Source organism: Nyctereutes procyonoides, unplaced genomic scaffold, assembly GCF_905146905.1.
Source record: "Nyctereutes procyonoides isolate TBG_1078 unplaced genomic scaffold, NYPRO_anot_genome, whole genome shotgun sequence".
Classification (NCBI taxonomy): Eukaryota; Metazoa; Chordata; class Mammalia; order Carnivora; family Canidae; genus Nyctereutes; species Nyctereutes procyonoides.
In genome coordinates this window covers 15,430,377-15,449,281 of record NW_026575041.1, presented here as the reverse complement: position 1 = coordinate 15,449,281, position 18,905 = coordinate 15,430,377, and the positions used below count along the sequence as shown (strand labels likewise).

Genomic DNA, 18,905 nt, shown 5'->3' with positions numbered 1-18,905 from the left:
CTCTCAATTTGAGAAATCTTTCCCATTAAGGGAACATTATTCTTAGGACTTCTACCAGTTAAAAAGCATTAGTCAAGGGCTGAAGATAGTCTCGAGTCACCTTCAATCCTGTTTGGGAAAAAGGTAGAATATAAATTCTCTCCTTTCACAGCTGATGAAACTGATGCCAAACAGTAGACTTAACCTGTTCGTAGTGACTAAGCTACTTTGTAGTAACATCAGGGCGAGGACTCAGCTCCCTTAATTAATTATCTGTCTAAAGCTGTCCTGAGTTTAAAGGAAGTTCAGTATAATAGACTTCAACATAAAAAACATCACAATATTTTCTTGTGATTTTAATTGGTATTAGTCCATTTCTCTTTCCCTTTCACAGCTCAGTTCATTCATAAATTACTTTTTGAGCATGTAGGTGCAAACAAGCCCTATATAAGCTGCTGGTAACACTCCAGGTGCCTAAAAGTGCCACTTCTACTCTCAAGAAGTTTAATATCTAGTGGGAAGGTAACCCTTCTAGAAGTCATTGTAACCATGCATGATTAAAGCTACTGTAGAAGCTGCTATGGAAGCACCTAAGAGATCTTGACCTAGCTCAGATTATCATCACCAATCAGGCGCTTTGTCTTTAAATTTATTATTAACATTATCTCTGTCTACTCTTTTAGTCATATTGAAAAAAAAATATACACACTTCATTTGGGCCTAGGCCCAGAAAAATGAAAAATGGCAAAAAATCCTAGCACTACCTAGGTAAAGGTAGAAAACCACAAGTATAACACAAGGTCAGTCAGTTAATAAATATCTCTATCCACTCCACCCCTTAGCCATCCACAACCACTTCTAGATATGTCACCACAACTCCTCATCATAATGGCCAAATTGTGCCAAGGCAAACACTAGCTCTGTAAGACAGAGCATGAAATAAGGGTTCTGTGATCAGATGAGTTGATGAAATATTGCATACTCATTCTCGACTTGGAGGTGGGAGAAGAAAGTGGAACTGCTTGCTTCTCTCCAACCCTCCCATCCCAACCTGCATCTGCCTTTCCTCGATTCACGTTATTGTGTAGACCTTTACCCTTTGCTCCCCTTTCTTCTGTGTTGCTCTGGTTCCCCTCATGTCCTGCCACCCAAGATGCTAAAGCTCTTTTCTGTTTAAAGTTTGATCACATGCCGCATTCTGTGAGCTGCTAGAACTCTGAGGAGTGATAAAGAAACATTTTTGAATTGTTTTTAACTTTTCATTAAATGATTTAACCATAAGATGCCTTTTTTTTCTGTACCATGTCATGAAACCTCAGACATACTCACTCTAACAAAGAATTATGTTTGTTCCTCCAAACATATACATATCTCATATACAACCTAATATTTAAGCAGGTCGCTGTGTTGTTCCTCAGATGTCTTCTTCCTTTTTTTCCCCCAGGGCTTATTATATGCTGACACTATTGCTGAGTTCTTTCACATACCTTGTTTTCATAACATCCTCAGCAACCTTGTAACATTGACATTATTTTTTAAATCACAATTACAGGTAAAGAAACTGAGGCACCAGTTATGCACGATTGCCTGCCTAGTGACATTTGGTTACTTCCCTGAGGTTACATAGCTAGCAATTGGCAGAGCTAGAATAGTCTCTTAAACACACAAAGAGTAAAAATTCAAGATACCCTGAAGATTCTGAACCTGGGAAATGTACCCAGATTTCACCTAAAAGTTAAAAGCAGAGTAAGATGAAATCCTTGTGAATCAGTTAGATGTCAGTAGCTAATTACTTCCAAATGAGATCACTCTGTAGGCAGAGGACCTACAGACAGAGAAGTAAGAATAATCCAAGCAAAGCACATTAAGAGAATGGCCTATAGTTTTAGTTCATTTGGAGCCCAGCTAAGTAAGGGGCACCGGGGTGATGAGCCAGGAGAATTAAGATGGAGTTCTGTTGGTTGGCCCTCAGTTTAGTGGTTTGGACTGATTCTGACCAGGCAACATGAGTCGACAAAGTTTTTTGAGCTGGGAATTGGGGCAAAGTCTGACTATTACTACACTTTAGTTAGAGTAGTCAGGAGACCATCTGGAAGGAACATGGAAGAAAATTGCCATGGGAAGAAAAAATGGAGGCATGTGATCACAGAAAAGACTACACAGGTCCTGGCTCAGAGCAAAATGTCACGGTGATTGTGACATGGAGCACATCACTATCATCATGTCTAAGCAGAGGTAGGAGAGGCCTGGACTAGTAAAATAACCACATGGGGACTGGCGCCAGAGTGTATTAAAGTGAAGATTATAGATACTTTGATGAATAGTGCTTGGTCCATGAAAAACGATCAATGACTCTTTGCTGAATAATAAATTATTTCATTTGATTACATAATATTTCAATATTACATAATAGAAATTCCGAAATGAAGTATCTCCTCCTCCTTTGCTACTACAAATTTGTAGAATGAAAAGAAGTGAAGTGTTATTCCCCATCATAAAAAAGAAAATCAAATAGCACATGCTAAGCGCTACCTCAGGGAGGTTTCCCAGTCTACAAATGACTTGTTATCTGAGTGTGGAATTTAGGAGTTAGACATCAGAGATGTGGTAGGGAAATGGAGACTTAGGTCTATCCCTTAGTGTAGACCTAGGGTTAGAGAGTTCTGATAGTTAGCTAGTAGCATGACATTCGAACATAAAAAGGGGGTTAAAAGATCGATTTGCTTAATTTTATCAGCACATCACCTTTTACACATGTTTTTTTTGTTGATACATGTTTTTTCCCAAGCTAATTGTACTCTAACAATTATGGTTGGAGTTTCATTTATGCTATCTGGAAAAACAGGTTTCAAACTCTCTGCTGGAGAGGGCTGGACCAAAGGGCTGTATATAAAGATAAAGGACAGGCCTGAGAAGTGATCATGAAGCTTGAATTGATCATTCATTCAGTTTCATAAAGGTTCTTAAGGAAAGATGATACAAAAATATTCATATATAACATACAGTGTTAAATATATATGATGTTGCCCAATTTCTACTTTTGCCTCATATCTAATTATGTCTCATTCTCATAATTCTGTCAGTTGGGTGCTATTACCTTTATATTATAGGTGACATGCAAGAAAAGTGAGTATTTTGCCTAAGTTTATCATCTAGTTATTAAACAGTGGAAGTCACCTGAAATAGCTTTTGAAACATCAGGATATAAAGACATTTTTTAAAAAGCAAAATCAGTATTTAATGTAGGTCTGCTTGACTGCAAAGCATTTAATAGTTCAGCTCGATTTTTATAAAGTGGTTCAGTCAGTCTTCCTTCCATTTCACCCAAAAAGAATGGTGTCAAATCATACTTGGAAAACAAGATAAGAACAGGCAGTTTGACTTGAGAAATAAATTCTGTGGTGAATACGTTTTCCTTTTTACTCCCTGCAGATATCGCCCACATCTGAAGTTATTTTCAGGTTGAAATCTGGACTTGTTACTCTTTGGAGGGCCCTTGATAACTTGTTCATTCATTCATTTGTTAGAATTAACAAATTTACCTAATATATTTGCCCAGTATTTTCCAAAGCTATCCACCCAAAGGTATTTTACCCAGTATTTTCCAGGTACCTCCTGTCTGCAGGCACTGTGCTATGCACTGGGATGCAGCCACAAAACCCACAGGAGCCCCCAGTTCAGTGGAGGATACGTACTAACAAGCCATTCCATACTGACCAGTGGCAGGTGCCAGATTAGAGGGGTGCTTGTCCGAGCCCGGGAGAGGCAGAGGCAACTTCTCATGAGAAATGATGACTAAAGAATGACCCAAAGGGAGAGGATGAAGAGAAGCAGACATGATAAGGGGGCTTGTATTCATCTGAGGACCTATATGTAATGTCTAAGTTATTCATCTGTGTATCATTTAATTCATAAATTCTAACAAGAACCCTATGATGTGTAGTTATCATTAGCCCCATTTTCTAGATTAAGCAGGGGAGGCTCAGGATTTGGATTTGCCCCTGGTCCCGCAGTCAGTGACAATACCAGGTTTTAAAGCTTGACTCCAAAGCTCATTCTCTTTCTTTTTTTTCTCTCAAAGCTCATTGTCTTTCCATTATATCCTGCTGCTTCCTGGGACAATATTCTAGTCTCGATCCTCAGACTTGTTCATGGAGGTGCTGGAATGAAAGCATTTGATTATGATAGAAATGAATTATTAGGTAATTTCTGCTCAGAGCACTCGATAAGTGTGACTTTAAGTTGAATTAAGTCCAGCAAATCCTGTGGACACACAGCCTATCCTGTATGTGTCTCAGTCTTCTAATCTGTAAAATAGATTAGTATTATATCCAGTTCCCAGGAGGTACTAAGGGTGAAATGAGGTTATTCATGAAGCATACATAGCATAGCATAGTACCCGAGTAAATGTTCAATAGTAAGTGTTCAATAAATGTTAGCAAGTATTACTATTAATATTTTGTGTCTGGTGAGGCATTTCTCTTCTTAAGCCTTGTAACTGGAGGCTTCTTTGTCTTCATTAATGGGATTTAGAAAGTCTGGCTAAATGTTTCTGCTTATGTTTATTCTTTATTTTCTTTTCAAGACTGATTACTGTGTACTCTACCACTGTTTCAGTATGGGACTCACTGTGAGGGAGATTTAAAAAACATTAGATTAAAGCCAAATATTAATAGAGGCAAAATCTATGAATGCTTTGATTCTTTATAGCCATTAGTGGTAATCTGCACACTACATATTGAATTTGGCAATGTATCACAGGAATGGTAAACTCTAAAAAAAGATCTTGGGAATGGTGTCTGCTTGGTGCTAGTGTTGTCAGTCTGGTGTGAGAGAAGAGACAGGAATGGTGAACTCACATTCCTCCAGGAGCCAGGAAGTTAAGGAAATGAGTCAGGTAGGTGGCAAGCTGTAGACTATGCATATGTGTCATTTAAAGACATTTGAAATAAAAAAAAAAAACACCTATGGGCCAAACATACCATGTTGCAACTGCTCATTCATAATTTTTGAAATTTAAAAAGAAAGCACTGGCTGTCAAGTTAAGGGACTTGCATCTTCATTCCTTTCACAGACATTTACAGAGAGGAGTGGGCACAGTAGGTTAAGAGCAAGGGCCCTCGGCTCTGATCAGGTTTGCCATTTAATACTGTTGACCTTTCAAGGGCCGGAGGAGAAGGGTTTGAGCACAGGCTGGGGAACCAGGTCCCAAAAGTTTGATTTGCTGCTGTGTGATCTTGGGAAAAAATTTAAAGTCTCCATCCCTGTTTCCACTCCTGAGTTTTAGCTTAGTTCATTAAGGTGAAGTACATAAAGATACTTGGCATACAGTAAGTTTCCACAGATGTCAGCTAACTTTGGTAATTTTGTTTAAAGAGTTCTTATGCACCGAACACTGTGTTGGGAGCCAGGAACACAAACATAATAAGATAAAATCCATTTTTAAGGACTTAGATGATAGGCACTTATTAGTCACTGGTAAGTGCCAGGTGGATAGAAAGTGCCAAGGAGCCCTGATGACACATTTCATAGTGCTGAGAGAAGGCTACTCTGAAGAGATAATATTTCTAGAAACAAGGAAGTGTGCAGACAGCAAGAGCTGAGAGGTAGTCTGTGTGATGCCAGACAAGTCACTGTCCTTCTCTGTTGCCTTGGTTTCCGGATGAGTCGATGAGAGCAGGTTGGATCAGGGCTATCAGATTTCCCTGGTAATTGGCATGCTTGGGGATGTTTCATGCCTGAGGTGGGGTTCCTGGGGCTGCCAGGGGGCTGGTGGGGAAGAGAGCTGTAAGGGACCAGGAAATGAACTTGGACCCCTAGTGAAGGGAGGACAGAGGCTGGGGCAGGGCTATGGTGGGGGCGGTGTGGGGGGAGGTTGTCAGAGGGACACTGTCTTCAGAGCTGATTTTATCTGTGAACTTTGCTCTTCACCAGTATCTACATGTTGACACTGTGATTCTGTCCTGTTATTGAAATCAGAGACACTATGGCTCCATCTGTCCTTCCCAGAGCCTGTCTGGTAAACTAAAAGTTACTGCCAGATGACAGGGCATCATGAGGACCTGGTTTATCTGAAGCACACTCTCTAGTGTAGAACCATGGGGGTGAGGTTTGGATTCAGGCAGACCTTTGCCTGGGCACCAACCAACTGTTGGCCATAGACTCTAAGAAGTCAGCAGGGAGAGGGAAAAGAAAATACAGAAGCCCCAAGGATTGGAGCTGGAAGCCAGGTTCTGCCCCTTGCAGTCCTTGACACCTTGCGTGCATGCCATTTAGCCTCTGTGCTCCTCACTTCATCAGTAAAAGGTGGGCCATGCCTCCTGCCTCAGCTTTGTTGTGAAAATTAAATGAAATGCCAACTCCTGAGAACAACGGCTGAGATAGAGGACTCAATTTAGAGGCGCCCCAGTAGAAGCTCAAGATGGGGAGGCAGCAGTTGTCGGAAGGATGGGGAGAGTGATATTAGGGTTGAGAGAAGGAAGAGGTGCCAAGCAGACAAAGATACTGCTTGGTGTCTGCTGTGCCCGCCCCATGTTAGATCGGAACTAAAGCAAATGGAAGCTGGCACATTGTTTAGTGCTTATGCGCTCAATGAACAAGTACTAAATCTTAGAGAAAGGCTATGAAAACCGCTGTTCTGCGCGCGATGACTTCCAATGGTGGTGTTATCCCGCGGGCCATCTGCTCTAATTAAAATTTCACAGGGCTGAGGAATTTAGTGTCCTAACCTCAGAGCCTCTGGTACACTTGGTGTTTTGTTTGAGGTTGATGCATTTGGAAAGATTAGAGGAGGATGAAATCTTTGCCAGTTTCTAACTAGGCAGATGTGAAGGGTTTCTGCTAGAATATTTTTGCTCTCTGGCACTGGGGGGTCAGAGATTAAATAATTTGCCACCAGACAGATGTTCTGAAGAGCTAATTAAAAAACTGACAAGTACCCAAGACCTCAGATAGTTAGATTTATATGCCATCCTCTACAGGAAGATCAAAATCACTACAGCTTAAAATCACTCTATTAAATGATACTTCCAGAAAGTTCACCGTTGAAATTAAAAAAAAAAAAGTGCCATTAAAGACATTCCTGATTATACAAGTGTGTTTCAAATCTGGATGTACATTTTAAAGAAACGGAGTATCGTTAGGATGCCTGGGTGGCTCAGCAGTTGAGTGTCTGCCTTCAGCTCGGGGAGTGATCCCGGAGTTCCAGGATCGAGTTGGGCTCCTGCAGGGAGCCTGCTTCTCCCTCTGCCTGGATCTCTGCCTCTCTCTGCGTGTCTCTCATGAATAAATAAATAAATAAAAAGTCTTAAAAAAAACTTAAAAAAAGAAAAGAAATGGAGAATCTTTTTAAAAGGTACCCACGCTGGGCCCCATCCCAGACCAATTATATCAATGTCTGGGAGGAGGGCCCCAACAATAGATTTTTTTTTTTAATTCTTTCAATGATTTGAATATGCAGCCGGGATTGAGAACTGATTTAGAAATGAAACTATTTTAATATCTGTTTTAATCTTGGGAGACAGTACAATGTAATATATGGAAACAGGAAGTGGAGTGAGGCCAGTCTTAGCTGGAAAGACAGATTGAGGTCATATACTGCTCTGGGTAAGTTACCTAACCTTGTTAAAGGTTAAAGTTTCTTTACCTTTAAAATATGGCTATTAGTTTTTTAATAGATTTTTCTGAGGATAGGATGTGAGCATTATTTTATAATTACAGTACCTGCTATATCCCCAGTATGGAGTAGACACTCTATAACAATAGCAATAGTTACAACTATTTGTTTTTACTAAATTGCTTTGTTAGGAATTTTAAGCCTTTTTTTCAGCCATGCTTATTAATATGAATGAAAAGGTTCTGAGCAGAGATACAAAGAGAAGCACACATAAACCTGACACAGTGTGTACAATAACCATCCTACAACTTGTAATAAATCAGTCAGATGCAGTCTAAGTGTACATATCTTGAAAGTCATAGAATGTATGCATTTCCTCCTGGAGATGTTAGTACTCTCTAGAATAAATCCAAATAAAAGTCCCCAGGTAGTGTCTCGCAATTAAGCCAGCAGCTGTGTGTTTTCACAACACCTAGAAAATGTGGACTTGGCTGTGTCCACTGCGATGCCAAGTAGCTCAATCAATTATATTGCAATATCATTGCCCAAAGAGTCTGAACCTGTAGTTCTAGCAGGCAAGTTTTGATTATCCATGCTGGGTGTGGACAGAAGGAGAGGGGAAGTTTGCTCTGTGTTGCCATCCCTTCCCCACATTTAGGCCCTTGGCTGTGACATCAATGGTGGATACAAAGAGAGTAGGACCTGCAGTAGAAATCAACTTTGCTGGAGGCTCTGAGTGCCCATACTTTTTAAATGCGAGACACATGTGTTCAGACTGTACCGTTCTTTATTTGGAGAACTATTCTGGAGGAGCTGAGTGTCTGGCTCTACGCCAGCACTCAACATTTTATACCTTGCTTCTTGTAGTAAGCATATGGTAAATATTGTGGTAGGTATTCATGTTTACTCTTCTCCTTGATCTCACACCTGGCCCCGTTGCTTACCAGTGTGTGTCTTGAGATCAGCCAGTTACTCCATCTCCTCTGCTGCAAAATGGAGGAATAGAATGCACACATTATTGTTTTCTACTGATGATTAAATGATAATATCGTGATAACAGGTATTGATTATGTAGACCATGCCCTTGTCTGAGTATTTGTCTACATAGTTCATGTGTCCTAAATATGAATATGCATTAACTTACAATTACCTGTAAAGTAGATCTCTTAATTCCCTGTTGACAAATGAGGACACTGAGGCATGGAGTGGTTAAAGTCATTTTTCCAAGGTCACACAACCACAAAGTGGAGGAGCTAAGAGTTTGGCTTCATGCCCGTGCTCAGAACACTAGCTACCAGGCCTTTCTGTAGAATAAGTGCGATAAATGATCATATTTGCCCCTCTTCCAAGCTTCTGCTTTCAGTTTCTAATCTGAACTGGATATGCCATGGCAACAGCACCATGGTTCACCCAATAGGTATTTACTAAATACTTACTGATAGATGAATTGATCAAGCAGAGGGCTAAGGGTCTCTCTAGTAATGGATGTGTATCATATTGTGTTTATTGACACCTCACTTGCAGAAAGTCCTCAGTGACTCTACCTGGCCCCCTGAGCACTCGAGGCTCTATAGTGATGGGATACCAGACACCCTTTCCAACCTCATTATATTTTTGCTATTTATACAAACCTTGCTAGTGGTGAAGCTCAATTAAAAATGGGACTTATTTTATCATCTTTTCCTTTGTGTGTCTACTGCTTAGTGGGACTCTGAATTATATCAATTGAATGGGCTAATGAATGTCATTGAGCTGCCGTGTTGTTCAGTATTCGTATGCACCACCTGAAAGCAGGCGGTAACACTCCTTGGCTCTGATGCTTTCCTTTATTGACAGCCTCATCCTCCATGGTCCCGAATCCTAGTCCTAACACCAATTAGCCTTTATTAGGTGTGTTCAACTTAATGAACAACCTCAGCAGCAGCATCTTATCTTTTGATAATCCAAGTAGTCCCACTACTTGGGCTTAGGTTTTTGTTGTCTTTCTCATAGTGCTGATGAAATTTTATAAATTTATCCACACTTGCATTTCACTCGCCTCATTAGTAGATTTTGCCAGTTTGCACATTAATGAGAGAAAACCCTATTTAAATGGCATGCTAATATATGAGTGGAGGTTTAAAAAATACTACTGACTAGTCTAACTTAATACTGGGGGCCCTTTTGAATGCTTAAAATGTGTTTTTCCTATCACATAAACGTTTTTTCCCCTAATGCATGAAAGAGAAAGAAACTAAGATTTATTTAGCACTGGGCCTTAACACTGCAGTAAGAATGTTTCATTTGTTTTTGCACTTGATTTCCAAAGCAGTCTTGGAAAGGAATATGGCATGGTAAGAGCCGGCTTTGATGTCAGAAAGACCTGGATGTGAGTTTTGGCCCCAACCCACTGTGTGATCTTGGGGAAGTTTTCTAATGATACCAGCAGGCCAGGTCCAAGGAGCCAGAGGGGGTCCTGTAGGACCAGCCAAGAGGGTGTTTGGCTGTACATAGGATGGAAATCAAATGTGAACCAGCATGAGGTGAAAGCAGAGTTTATTGAAGATGTTGAGAGAGCCTATATAGATGGAATGTCCAGGAGACTTGGAAAGGAAAGGAGCAAGAGTCTCGTCTTTGTTCAGGGTCTGGGGGTTTTTGCTGGGGTCAGTGGTCCGGTGTACGTACCCTCTCAGGCATTCAGGAACTGGTGAGATGGAGGCCCAGGCATCATTCCTTGGAGCCGGGAGTCCTTGGTGTCAAGATGTCTAGTGCTGATGGTCTGGAACACACAAATGCTATTTTCAACTGGTCATCCTCACCTGGTCCTACCTTAGATGTTATCTATTCTAGAGAAGTCATTAACTCCTTGTCTGTTACAAGGAGGACATATGCTATATGCATTTTGAGGCACTTGTAAAGTGGGGTGGGGTTGCAGGTCTTATCAACAATAGAAGCAGAGAAAGGAGCAAAAGTAGATATTTATGGAGTCCTTTAGTTTCCCTGTCTCATTAATCTACCTAAACTTAAGTTTTCTTATCTATAAACAGACATAATAATATCTTGTGTTCAATATTTGAGGTGAGATTTTGTTGCCTCCTTCCCTACACACAAGCAATAGCCAAATGGGAACCCAAGTGTTGGTTTATTAATGGCTTGGCAAGCACCTAAAAACCAGTCAGAAGTAGTACTTCCTCAATGAGATGTGCTGGCCCATGAAGCCAAAATCTGGAAAGCTGTGTGAGGCTACCCAGTAGCACTTTCTTAAAATTGGAAATACTGAAGACCTGACCAGGCTTCTAATTGTTCACGTAAACAAGTGGCTGGGTGCAAAAGCAGATGTTGAGCTGGGTCTCTCCCAAAGAGCCAGGCCCCATCTAAGTCAGATTACTTTCTGAGAGGAGATAGTTCAGGTGTGACCCCTAGGCATGACACCAGGCAGAGGAAGAGTGGCAGAAGGCATGCTGAGCGTGGGCAATGACTTGAAGGCACAGTAATCCACTCAGCAAGGAACAGGGCTAGAGGAAGCCGATCTCTGTGGACTGGCTTCCATGGAATGAGGCACATACTTGAGCTAAAGCTAACAAAGCCCAGCCTAACAATAACGACAAAATCTGTAAGAAAAAACAAACTCTTACCTTATATGTCTTTAAATGGAATTAAGTAAGATTATGTGTATAAAGTACCCAGCATGTACATATTGTGCAAGCATCAATGGCTACTATACCCTGTAAGGAGAAGCATTTTTTCATTAAGTAAGTATTGTCATCAAGACCATTGTATAAGGATCCCTGGGTGGCTCAGCGGTTTGGCGCCAGCCTTTGGCCCAGGGCGCGATCCTGGAGTCCCAGGATCAAGTCCCACATCGGGCTCCCTGCATGGAGCCTGCTTCTCCCTCCTCCTGTGTCTCTGCCTCTTTCTCTCTCTCTCTCTTTCTATCATAAATAAATAAACAAACAAATAAATAAATAAATCTTTAAAAAAAAAAAGACCATTGTATAGTTGAGGAATGGGAGGCTCAGAGACATGAATTCTGGCCTGAAATAAAAACCAACAACAATGAGAACATTATAAACAAGCAAAAAAAAAAAAAAAAAAAAAAAAAAAAAAAAGCAACCAGAATTTTGTTGCTTGTTTTATACTTAGAAAAAGTATTTTCACTAAGGCTCTGTAAATAAAAGAAAATAATCAGTCTGTTTCCTGGAACTCCAAAAATTTCCTTAAACTTTGGTCGCAGGTGAACTCAGGATTGGGCTTGAAAGATGGGGAACATGCTAATGAATATTTGCATCAACTGCCATTAGCCATAGGTACCATTTGCATTATGCCATTAGCCATAGGTACCATCACTACCTCTTACATTTTCCATGTAGTATGACTTTTTGCAGTGATCTCAAAATATATCAACAAACATGACACACATACAAAATTCAGAGATAAGTAGTTAGTTATACTTCAGGCCGGACAAGGCCTTGTAGTAAAATAATTTGATAAGAAAATCCTTATCTCTTTACATTGACTATGAGGAAACACTCAGAGAAGTTCTACACATTTGACTTTACTGGAGATCCAGGTTTTTTGTTTAGTATGCCAGTAGTAAATATTCTGTATTTCTCAGTTTTCTGATTAGCAGGAATGATTTAATCTGGAAGAACTGAATAAGCAATGTATTTTTTAAAAGATTATTATTTGTTTTAGAGAGAGAGAGCACAAGTGGGAGGGGCAGAGGGAGAGGGAGAATCTCAAGCAGGCTCCATACTGAGCATGGATCCCAAAGTAGGTCTTGATTTCACCATCTTGAGATCATGACCTGAGCTGAAACCAAGAGTTGGACACTTAAGTGACTAAGCCACCCAGGTATCTCCATAAACAATGTATTTTAGATTTAAATGTTTGCTCCATATTTTCCCCAGATTGAAGTTTATTTTATTCTTGAACACATACTGAAATTTCTGGTTTCATGTTTTCCTTTGAAGAGTTCTATCCACCTGGATTGTCTACGTAATATCACAGTAATGACCTTAAATTTCAGTGGCTTGGAACAACAAGGTCATAATTCTGACTCTGCTACATACATCATCATGGGATACTTGTCTCCTCTTGACCCTCATTCATAGACCCAGGTCAAGAGCATTTCCATCTCTGTGCTTCCATGATTGCAGAAGCAGGGAGAAAAGATTAACGAAAGAAGCACTGCCTTTTATTACATCTATATGAAAGTGAGCCACATCTTCCCTCACATTCCATCGTCTGATGAAAGTCATATGTCCATGAGTAACTTCAAAGAGGTCAGAGCAGCGTGCTCCTACTGTTTGATCGAAAGGCAGACAGCCAGAAGATACTTGTGAAATCACTATTGACCACTATAAGAGGTGTCTTATTATTCCTATTTCTTAACAAGGTCACAAAAATAGTATGTGGCAGTAGGCAATTATGAACCAAAGTCAGACTGAAGACACATACGTGTCTTACATGTGACACTATAGTGTGTAAGAGTACGTGAAAACAAGAAAATTGCCCTCTAAGTTAAATCCAACATATTAAAAGTAAGTGAGCCTGCTAAACACTTTCTCCTAAGGGACAAAACAAATATGTTTGCTTTTGTGAAGGACTGAAAAGGAAAGTTCTTCGAAGGAATGAGAGTGCGGAGAATAGAAAGGGGATGCATGGGTAGGATATAGAAGAGGTATTCCAATGAATTACCAAAAATACCGCCCTTTGTCACATATAGGACCCTGCTCCAGAATTATTTAAGTATATTGATAAGAAAAGTTGTTTTTTATCCCCCCTACAGGAGAATATCAACATTGATGAAGCCTCCAGATGCCTGGTGAAACATATACTTGCAAACGAGTGTGACCTAATGGAGTCCATTGAGCCGGACATCGTGAAGCCCCACCTTACATCGCCCAAGATTGTCAGCTGCTCCAGCTGTGCTAAATCCTAGTAGGCTTCTTCACTGGCATCTGACAGAAATAATCCCATTATCTCACGTCTTAATTCTTAGCAATTTGTGTAAATGTCAAGATAGGGATACACATGTGGCAAGCCAAAGATCTATGCCTATACCTTTCCTATAAGAGAGAAAAAAAGCAAGTGTTCTTTTTTATGTTTTTTCCAACACCAGCACAGTGTTTACAGGCTTGTTAAATATTTAGTCTGTTACAAAATTCTGTCTTGTAGCTGACCACAATTCTGCAAGGCCAGCTTCGGCCCTGTTACTTGCTTCTTGGAATCAGCCAAGGCCTCAGGTCTTAAAGAGAAAGGGGAGAAGAGCAGTCTAGCTGTCAAGTTAAGCACTGGCTTTCACTTTGCCCCTGATGCCTTTGTCCAGACTCCAATACATTCTCTGCTGGACTGACAGGCCTATTAAGTAGAAACAACTTTTTTTTCTCCAGAGATGACCTCCATTTTCAACAGACCTAAGAGTCATTTCCTATTTAGCCCTTTAGAGTCAGTACACAGGTTTCCTGAGCTTTTATGGCTTTTATTGTCACTTGTGATCCCCTAAATGTTGTTTAACTGAAAACTTATGAAAAGACCTGCCTCCATATGTGCCTTTCTGTTAGCTTTCTTTGATTCCAGCCGTGGGACTCTTCTGTTCATGTAATATATATTATATATATTTTCACAAGTGGAAAATAAGACATTAAAAGATGCTGTTTCCCTATTTCTGAAAAGGCTTTAAGTGTCTTAGTATTGTGATTTTTTTTCTTTTTGACTATGTATCCATGGTTCTCAAGACCCATTTCTAAAATTCAGTTTCGAAAACAGGATGAGAAACATACACTTAAAGGAACTTCTGGGCACTATTATACTGAGATGAGTCTGTCTATTGTTCATATCAACATTTAGGCCAAGCAGTGTATCCATATTTTCTTGATTAGGCAGAGGAATATATTCTCATATATTCTCATCAAGAAAGGTACCAAATCAATCAACATGCAAAGAAACAAAACAGACATCATAATGTTTTGGTTTACACAATGGATATGGTGCTGATATGCTGTGGGTAGCTACTACTTTTTAATGGCATTGAATGGCAGCACTGAGGGGTGCCTGGGTGGCTCAGTGGGCTTAGCGTCTGGTTCTTGATTTCAGCTCAGGTCATGATCTCAGGGTCATGACATAGAGCCCCACATAGGACTCCACACTGAGCGTGGAGCCTGCTTGGTGTTCTCTCTCTCCCTCTTCCTCTGCCCTCGTCCCACTCACACTGACAGTCTCTCTCTCTCTCTCTCTCTCTCTCTCATCAAAAAAAAAAAAAAAAAAGAATGGCAGCACTGACATTTGTAATATACTCACGGGAGCTTTATCTTTTGTAACAGATGTTTTGAGGGTCCTGCCCAAGTATTATCTTGGCATTCCCTGTTAAGCACCAACCACTCAGCCTCTTACTATGAAATTTTGTGACCCCATTCCCAGAGGGCATTCTCTGGCCTCTGGAGCACTTGACACATGAGGCAGGCAGGTGAGAAATTCCAGGAGTTAATGTCTCTCAACCAATGGTAACAGGAATTGAGAGATGACTACCCTAGGTTCCTTGCTCCTCAGGAACATTGTTCTGAGGCTTGCTTTATGAAGCCTTACAGAAGTTCCCAGTGGGATGAAGCCCCTGGTTCTCATAGGGGAAACCTTCCATCTGACTCATACTGCATGAGCTTCCTTTTCTTTTTTCCTCACTTCTCTACTCCTCTACTGGTCCATTCTGGGTTCACTTCCCAAATAAACTTCTTTTACTCAAGTCCTTGTTTCAGGGTCTTATGGGGAAATCCAACCCCAGCATAATAAGTTAGCTGGGACAAAGATGACCTAAGAAGCAGATTCTCAACACCAGCTTCTTGAACTGAATCATTCAGCAGCTAGGTGGTACTAAGGACCACTTTGCTGATAAACAACATGGTGGAGCTAATCCCTAACAAACTGTATGTAGCAACATAATTACTAAGACTGTCATCAAGTGGATTGGGATAGAATATAGATGGAAGGGGGGTGCCTGGGCAGCTCAGCGGTTGGGCGTCTACCTTCAGCCCAGGGCGTGATCCTGGAGACCCAGGATCGAGTCCCGCATTGGGTTCCCTGCATGGAGCCTGCTTCTCCCTCTGCTTCTGCCTGTGTCTCTGCCTCTCTCTGTGTGTCTTTCATGAATAAATAAATAAAATCTTAAAAAAATATATAGATGGAAGGAAAGTCTATTGTTCTTGTCTTTGAAAGACATGAGATCATGGAGTTGGCTAACTTCCAGAAACTCTGTAGGAGGAAACGTTACAGTCTTGAGTCAGCCAACACTCATCTCAGGATTTGGTGTAAAAGCTCGAAGACCTCCAAACAATAATCAAAGTGATCCTCATTTCCTTCTGCTATAGGATATAGAGAGGATGGATGCTGAAAATCAGGCCTCAGATCTGATTTTAGGAGAAGCAGAGTTTTAAAGGAGACTCCCTACACAGAGCTAGCAAGTCTTCTCCACTAAAATGAGAATTCTTTTAGGAAAGAAGTCAGACACTGAATATAGGAGGAGATATTTGGATAGATACTCTTAGGAGTCTTGGCCCCAAAGATGTTTCTGAAACCATGCCCAGAAAAAAAAGACCCTTGCCCATTCCTAGGGGAGAAAAGTCACTTGCCACATGAATGCTCCACCTGAATAGGATGTTTTATAAAGTGATACTTTTCCTTCTAGAGTTCTGCTACCAACTGCCCTCGTTGCTTCTGGACAAATAACTAGGATCAGGTCTCACTATGAACTGAGTAGAAAAATATATTCTATGTTGCAGGGTAAAATGGATTATTAACCAAAAGAACTATAGGACCTGGCTAATAAGTACTGGTAGGAATCTGGAGAATGTTCTTGATTTGGTCTTGAGATGCAATCAGGGAGGACAGAATGTAGCACAAGATGATAGATAATCTGTTTCTAGGAGAGCACTCTTTAATGAGTTAATTTTTAACATTCTGGCAAGTAAACCTGGAACTGATCCCAATGTGCTACTAGAATAGCTCTTTGAAGCTTGGAAACAATGTTGGCCTAAAATAAATGATGTGGAGATGCCAGAACTACCTTGGCAAAGTATTAGAAGAGAGTTCCAAGGTCTCAGAGAGGTGGGCATATTATAATGTATTTATTTTGTGATATCAGAGAAACTACCAACTGATTATGTTCCTCAGGAAAGCCCATAGACACTCCCTTCACTAAAACAATAAGAAGTGTCCGCCAAAAAGGGATACCAGCATCAATGAGAAGCTCAGTGGTCACTCTTCTCTGTACCAGATTTGAGACTGTAAATATGTTGCTGTGTTTCACTGGGAATGACACCAATGTGGTTAAATTCAGTAGGTGGTACTACTTTTAGATGATGTTAGTATATTTAGTGCTAGGTCCTGAATAGCTAGCATCAAAGGTGGAAGTGGGAGTGAAACCTCCTACCATCACTTTAAAGAATCAACTTAAGAAAGCAAGCTTCCCCTTGTTGCAACTCTGGGTTCTGCAGAGTTAGAGGTCTTGATAATTCTACCAGGGGACACAGCAAGGGCTCTGCTAACTCTATAGCTTCAGCTGCTGCCTGATTATTTTTGGCTCCTCGTGCCTACAGGCCTGTTGTTGGAGAAGGCTGTTAGCACACAGGCAGGGGTAATTCATCCCGATTACCAAGAGGATCAGTTGCTGCTAAATAATGGAACAGGAGGAGTCTGACTAGAAATCATGGCACTCGTTGGGGTGCCTCTTGATGCTTCCATGCCTAGTGAGAACTGAAAGGGCAATTGCAGTGATAGCATCTTGCTGAGGACAAGTAACCCGGGACTCATACTCTTAGAAATAAAACTCTTGAGATTTTGCCCCACAGGGTGACCCTAGCCTAGGAGCAGGTTGGTCAGGGGAATGGAAGTGGTAAAGGAGGGAAATGCAGAATATCAATTATCATCTCAAGATTGACTACAGCAGTGGAGACTAGCTTGTCCTACCAACCCTTTGTTCTAAGTTCCCTATTTCTCTCTCTCTCCCTTTTGGAATTATGACCAAGAAGTTCCTTTAAAAAATCAGTGAAAGGGGGACGCCTGGGTGGCTCAGCAGTTGAGCATCTACCTTTGGCCCAGGGCGTGATCCTGGAGACCTGGGACCGAGTCCCACATTGGGCTCCCTGCTTGGAGCCTGCTTCTCCCTCTGCCCATCAATCAATCTCTCTCTCTCTCTCTCTCTCTCTGTGTGTGTGTGTGTATGTGTGTGTGTGTGTATGTGTGTCTCATGAATAAATAAATAAAATATTTTTAAAAATCAGTGAAAAGACAGACTGAACTTAACATGTGGCATAAATGAATCTGAAAAAGGAAGACATGGACTATGGTAGTGAGACAATAGTGAGGAAATGCCCACACCCCTCAGCACCATGCTTCCAATCACAGTCCCCTGCACCTCTGCTTATAAGCATTCCACGGATGCATGGGGTGTGTTTGTCTTGCACATTGGACAGACCAGAGTGCTACAAAGTTAGCACCCCCAGGAGCAGTCTCATCTGAGGCTGACATACAGGGAAGTAAGTTCTTCAGCATGCTCCCCTCCTCAGGTGGAATAAATCTGAATCTCATGCTATGAACGCTCAGAGGTCCCCCTGGGACTGAGGCAAGGTTTCACACAGTGGTAACTTGCTCATTATCACAACCTTTTTGCTTTCCTTTCCTTGCCTGTCCTACTTCTCTACTCCTCTGCCAGTGCTTCCAAGGATCATCTCCCAATTAAGAGATTCTCATTAAAAAAAAAATGTATTTATTTATTTATTTATTTATTTATTTATCTGAGAGAGAAAAAAAGAGTACAAATGGAGGGAGGGAGAGGGACAAGCAGACTCTGAGCTGAGCAGGGAGCCCAACTTGGGGCTGGATCTCACCATCCTGAGATCATGACCTGAGCTGAAATTATGAGTTGGTTGCTTAACTGAGCCACCCAGGCACCCCAAGGGATTTTCATTTTTGATTGAGCTTCAACTGCTAATAGTTCTTAAAACATCAGAGCATCCAGGCAACAATTCTTCATTACCATGGAATCTCTAATTCAGTGTTTTTCTTTCTAAACATCCACTGAACTGTGGTGTCTAAAATATGCGTGGTAAGATTAGAATGGCCTTCTAACCCTAATCCACCGCAGAAAATTGTTATTTTCATGGTCTTCAAAACGAATATCCGTTGATTTATTGATTCCCTTACTCCCTCAACTGATATTTATTGGATAATGACTCAGTTCCCAGGATTTGGCTAGGTATTTTTCTGGAGATACAAATGACTAAATCATGGTCTCAGATATTTAAAAAAAATTTTTTTTGTAAGAAGATCCTATAATCTT

The 18,905-nt window shown here is 40.9% G+C and overlaps 1 protein-coding gene across 1 annotated transcript in view; it reads left to right on the top strand.

Moving 5' to 3' along the window:
• The window catches only part of RAB38 (RAB38, member RAS oncogene family), a 56,177-nt gene extending 41,924 nt beyond the window's left edge, over nt 1-14,253 (top strand). The window contains exon 3 of the mRNA XM_055320535.1: nt 13,365-14,253. Coding sequence (XP_055176510.1) covers nt 13,365-13,517 — 153 coding nt within the window. The 3' untranslated portion in view covers nt 13,518-14,253. The remainder of the gene's footprint in view (nt 1-13,364) is intronic.
• The last annotated feature ends 4,652 nt before the right edge of the window (nt 14,254-18,905 follow it).